This window comes from Lepidothrix coronata, unplaced genomic scaffold (genome assembly GCF_001604755.1).
Source record: "Lepidothrix coronata isolate B3197 unplaced genomic scaffold, Lepidothrix_coronata-1.0 Scaffold28, whole genome shotgun sequence".
NCBI lineage: Eukaryota > Metazoa > Chordata > Aves > Passeriformes > Pipridae > Lepidothrix > Lepidothrix coronata.
The window spans coordinates 3638312-3644248 of record NW_016690208.1 but is presented as its reverse complement, the minus strand read 5'-3'; the positions used below and the strand labels follow the sequence as shown (position 1 = coordinate 3644248).

The 5937-nt window shown below is 54.0% G+C and overlaps 1 protein-coding gene across 1 annotated transcript in view; it reads left to right on the top strand.

Moving 5' to 3' along the window:
• Positions 1 to 3049, top strand: part of VAV2 (vav guanine nucleotide exchange factor 2) — a 130598-nt gene extending 127549 nt beyond the window's left edge. Inside the window, exon 26 of the mRNA XM_017809922.1 lies at positions 334 to 3049. Within this exon, the coding sequence (XP_017665411.1) occupies positions 334 to 381 (48 nt within the window). The 3' untranslated portion in view covers positions 382 to 3049. The remainder of the gene's footprint in view (positions 1 to 333) is intronic.
• Positions 3050 to 5937: the final 2888 nt, after the last annotated feature.

The following is a 5937-nucleotide window of genomic DNA, read 5'->3' as shown; positions in this document are numbered from 1 at the left end:
GTGATAGCTCTGTCCCAAATTAGGGTGGTGGCTGACCACCATCACCACTGTGGGCACATCCAGGACTTTGCAAATGGCTCACTGGGAAAGCACCCGGTGGCAGGGGAATAGTCCCAGTGACAGGACAGGAGGTCCCTTCTAGAATCACAGAACATCCTGAGTTGGAAGAGACCCACAAGGATCATCGAAGTTCAACTCCTGGCCCTAAAAACGACAGCAGTCCCACCATGCGCCTGAGAGCTTTGTCCGAACATTCCTTGATCTCTGTCAGCCTTGGGGCAGTGATCTTGGAGCCCCCCCACTCTCCAGCTCACCTCTGTGCATCCCCCACAGGTCGGCTGGTTTCCCTCGACGTACGTGGAAGAGGAGGGGGTGCAGTGACTGCGGGGATGTTTGGTGGAAGTCGTCGAGCGCCCAGAGCCGCTGCAGCCCGAGCACGCCTGTCCCGACGCCCGCGGCTCCCCGTGAGACGCGGCCGGACACCTCCCAGGAGCCTCCCAGGACTGCTCTCGCAGCCTCCTCAGCAATCCTTCCTCTGTACAGTGTGTGTGCACATGTCGGGGCCGCCCCGGCCCCGCTCCTGTTCCGTGTATAGAAGATTGATGGTCCGTCGGATAACGTTGGTGTAGCAGCTGCGGAAGAGTCCCGGGAGAGCTGCGCTCCCCCTGCATGGACAGAGCTGAGAGACTCTGGGGGGTCTGCACCTCTCTTTTAAAGGTGTTTTAAAAGCCACCGTGGTGATGGTGGTGGGAGGGTGAGGCTGAAGGTTTGTGCCTGGGTGTGCCGGGGTGAGAATCTGGGGGTTTCTAAGGGGAGGGAGAGATCCAGCCCCGAGGAGGCAATGCAGACCCCCTGCCCACACCACTCGGGTGGGCTCCCCAGGTCAGAATTTTGGCAGTGTCCCTGGCAGGGGGCAGGGTGAGGAGCAGAGCAGAGACACACAGAGGAGAGGACTGTTGCTTGACTCTGAAGGGATGTCAGCTGTGAAACCATTTTGACCATCAGACATGGGCTGGAAGTGGATCTTCGAATCAGACAGGAGGGGAAGGAGCTGCTTTGGCATCCCCAAGCCTGTTTTCTTTTCAACCACCTCAGTCCCAGCAGCCTTGCTGCAGGTGGAGGGGGCTGCCCAGGGAACAGACTGGTCCCACTGGTGAGAGCAGGAGGTCTCAGCGTGTTGCAGGACTGGAGATGTGCTTTGCCACACAAGGGCTTTGGAGGCCACCAAGACACCAGATACATGCAGAGGAGCGTGTGTCCCTGGGTCTGTCCTCCTCTCCCTCTCAGCAGGACCCCCCCCAGCCAGGCTGATTTTTCTTGCAGCCATGACCATGTCCCACCTTGCTGAGCTCAGGGCCAACCCACCAGAGTAAGGGCTATGGTATCAACTCCTGATTCCTCTCCCTGAGTTGTGAAAGCATCTCTTCTTCCCAGCTGTGTGCACTTTTGGGGGCTGTGAGCATTGCCCCCTCTCTTCCTCCCACAGGCTGTTACTGCTGCTGCTGTCAAGTAAAGGTCCGCCTGTTTTGACATTCCCGCTGTGTCCTGAGCACCATCTGTCCAAGCCTGTTCTTCCCAAAGTCTGGAGTTGCCGGCTGGAAATTCCAGCCCTTGTCTGCTGCTGGGGACTGGCTTCACTCTTTGGCTCCAGAATTCCCTTCCAAAGGACAAATACGTGTGTGGGAGTGTGACAGGGAACAACTTTCCTGTATCTGAGCCCCAGGAGCTGCCCTTCAGCTTCCCTCAATACGTAGCATTTTGAGCTGGTGCTTCCATGCTCTGACGTTGTTCCCCTGGGACTCGTGGTGGAACTGCTGTGTTCCCAGTGTGGGGTCTTGGCATTGTGCTGGTGCAGGTCTGGGAGATGCCAGCATTGGGTGGGTGAGCAGTGCTGATGCCCTTGGTCCCTGGCACAGGGGTACCCTGTGCAGCATCCAGATGTAGCAGCAGTGCCATGCTCAGGATAAGAAATAGAAGTTTGGGACTCTTAAGGACAAGGGAATGATGTTAACTTGGGAATTACAAGCTTTTGCTCAGTGACAAGCCCAGAGTCACCCTATTTTGCTCCCCATTCCTCCAGGAGCTCTGTGAGTGCCCCCAATCAGGGTGCCTCAGGGGGAGTGGGGTGGGTTCAGCAGAGTGTGGCTGGGGCAGATGCCCACCATGGGTCTTGCTTGGTGAGGTGATGGGAACGTGAGGGGGCTCAGGGCTTTCCCAAGGTACTGTTTGGTGCTAACCCCTCCCAGCCCCTTGGTGCTCAGCTTAGAGGAGAGCTGGCAGTGCCCTGCTCCTGTGCAGAGCAGAGGGCCCTGTTCCCATTCTGGGAGCCGTGTTGGAGCTGAGGATGCATTTGGGTGGATGGGACACACACACACACGTGACAAACGATGGCTCATATTATGCCTCAGATCCTAAAGCCTTACAGACCCTCCCTTTAACATGGCCAATTTTGTAAGGTGGGGAGGTCATCCCCTCTGGGAGAGCATGTACCTGTCACGGGGACCAGGACACCCCTGTTCCTCATGCCCCAAAGGGATCCCCAACCTCTGCCTGTGCTGCCCTCCCAGCCCTGCCAAACCCCCTCCCCTCCAGGGAACCCTCCCTCTTGTGTTTACTGGTGTAAGAAACTTGTTAAAAAAGATTGTTTTGTTTGTAAGTAATTATTCAGCCATTTGCCACAAATATATCTGTGAATAAGAAAGGGAAATGTTTTTTTATGATGGCGAGAAAATTGTATATATATTTTAGTTCATCGCAGACCATTCGAAATTGCAATGGGATACGTTGGAAAATAATATGTAAATTCCTTGGGTTTTTCCTTTGCACTGCACTAACTGGGGTAGGGTGGAGGGGGTTTAAAGATAAAACTGTTTATGAAATAGTTTATAGCTGGGAATTTGGAAATAATTTGGAATAGCTTGTAATGCTGGAATAGGAACTTTAGCTGCTACTTAGAAATCCTTTTGCATGTGGTTTTTCCAGACCTTTTTAAGTTACAATACATCAAAGTAAATTCCACAGCGAAAAAAATAAAGTGTAATTTTGCTGATAGGTTGGTTTTTTTTTTTTCCAGCCATGGTTTTTGCTGTCCCAGAGGGCTGGGATCATGTCGGGGTCCTTGTCACTCAAGCCCCCTTGGCTGTGCTGGGGCTGGAGGGTGGCTTTGGCCCATCCAGGAAAGGCAGGTGCTTATGGGGATGGATCCTTCCTGATTCCTGATGTGAACAGTAAGGGTTCATACCCATCCAAAACTCTGAGTAGATCCCTCCTGCATTGCCTGTCAGGTTCTTTCACCTCATTCCTGGAGCAGCTGCCGCTCAGACAGTTGTCCTGTGCTCCATCCAGGCACCTTTCCTGGGGCTTCTCTCCTTGCCTGAGCTGAACCCCTGCAGGATGAGAGAAGGAGGACGATTTTCCATGACTTTAAATCACTCCTGAATATCGTATTCCAGAATCCCACTTGGCCCTGCAGGTAGCAGCATATTCCAGAGCAGTAAAAGAGGTTACACAGTTGCTTATAAAATATATGAGGCATTGCTGGAGGTTTCACGGAGAGCTGTCTGTGAGCTCAGTCCCTGTGAGCTGCCAGGTCCTTTAATTAAGAACATTAATTTTTTTCTGCTCTTGGGAGTCCCCAGTGCTTCACTTTTCCCAGGGTCAGCTGGAAGGGGAAAGAGTGGATGTGTTTTACATGGAGAAGCAGGACGTGAGCTGGGCACTAACTTTTGGATGCTGTTTTGGGAAGATGCTGCTCAGCCAGGTATTTAACCTTGGTCCAGGTGATGACCCTGCCTGGGATCACCTCCTTCCCTGCTGTTGCTGTTCAGTCTAAGGGAAGCTCTCCAACACACACCGTGTGTGAAATACCAGGTTTTGGTACCTGGGTGCTCTTCTGATGGTGATGAACATCAGCCTGGCCCTGAGTGGGTCTGGCATCGCCATCAGGTGGCCACAGCACACCAGAGCCTGGAACCAAGAGCTGGTAAATGCAAAAATCTTCGTCCATTTGACGTCCTACCTCTGCCCTGCCAGCCCAGGGGCTGGGGGTATTTAACCCTTGAGTGGTTGGAGCTGGCAGGTGGGTGTCTTGACAGTGGCTTCCCTCGGCTTCGTGCCAAACCTTCCCCTGGGGTCTGCACCTGTGCAAGGTCTGATGCCTCAGGAATAAAAGGGGCATTTGTCCACCATGCCCAGCCATGGCCAGGTGCAGTAACCAGACCAGGAGCAGCATTCCAGGGGCATTGGCAGGAGAATAAATCTCCATCCGTGACCAGCACAGCTGGCTCCAGCCCTGCACAGTCCCTGGCCTGCCCCAGGAGGGGGGATGAACCAGGCACAGGGTTTTATTTATTATGATTTCCCCCCCAGCAAGAGCAGCTGCTGCCATAATCCCCCCCATCAGCCAGGCTGCCCAGCTCTGAGCAAACACGGCAGGGGGGTGGTTGCTTTGCTGGCTGCCCTCTGTGAACGGCAGGTCCTGCTCCTGCTGCAGGGTGACAGCCACCCGTGGTGGCCCTGGGGCTGGCCCTCTAGCACGCCTCGTGGCCACGGTGACCCATGACCAGCCCGTGTGTGGCCACCTCCCTCTGCCATGGCTGGGGGTGATCTCACGTGCCACCCAGGCCAGTGGATCCCAAAACAAGGGGCTGAACCGCAGTGCAGGCAGGATGGGGAAACTGAGGCAGGGGGTTGCCAAGAGGAGAGCTTGGAAAAGCTCTGCCTGGCAGGACTGTGTGGGATCCAGCTGCTTTTGGCTTGGGGTCATGTCCTGGTAATGCTTTCTTAAGCCCGGGTTCAGGCTGTGGTGCAGAGGTGAGTGCACAGCTCTGCCCGTGCAGCTCCCACAGGGATGAGGATGAGGATGGCTCAGGCACTGCTGACCGTGGCTCCACAGCACGCCTGGCTGGCTCATCCCTGCATTAGCCACGTTTTCTGTGACCTAGAAAACTCCAGCTGGCGCACACGAACCACTGTGCTCCTTATTTTAGAATTAACCTAAAAACTATAGAGAAAGATTAAACTGGCATAAGCTCCCTCTACACTGGACTGACCATCACAAAAAATAACCAGCCTTGTTCCTTCTCTGGAGTCACATTAGGGCTCCGAGGGGCTGTAGCAGCTGCCACTTTCCCCACTGTCTGTCCTGAGCTTGGTGAAGGGCTCATGCTGCTGAACATAGATTTAGGCTTGTATTGTTCTAGGTCTGGTCTAACCCAAAGGTCGTATTTATAATTAGGACACGCTGATGAAATGGTTCTGGCCTGTCAAACAGAAACACCCCACTGCAAACAGGAGTTTAGACTTGTTTGCAGCTCTGTGGTTATTCTGAGCAATTAGTCCATAAAGAAGTCTGGAGGAATTGGGGCCCTCTTTAAAACTGAGAAACTGGTTTTATTTTGGGGGAAGGAGAGGAATGCTGCTGGAGATTGGCTAATGCTGGAACAAGTGAACCCCTCTGCTCCTATTCAAACCCTTCCCAAACTGGAGGGATTTGGATGCAGGCTGGGTACCCCAGTGTGTTCAACGGGAAGAGCAGAGGTGTGGGATGGGTGGGAGGCAGTGGGGGGCACTTCCTAGGGTCACGTTGCTGCTGGATGGTAAAAGCCCCCCAAACCACCATTCCTGGGCTGCTCAGGAGTCTGTAGGGGTGGGTGATGCTGCCTGAGGGACCACAATGCTTCTGGGACCCTGATCCCTCCCAACCACCAGGCAAACCCCGACTCCACCCCGACTTCTGCTTCTCCGAGATACCAGAATGAGGCCCTTGAGGAGAACTTGTGTATCCTGCCCGAACAAGCCCTAATTCCAGGGGTGAGTCCTGAGCAGGAGGAACAATAAACCTTTGAGCTCTTGGGTCTGGCTTAGGAGACGCGTAAATTAATTTTAATTCTGCTCTTAAAGTGTAGCCGCTGGGAACTGCAGCAGGAGGGTCAGATG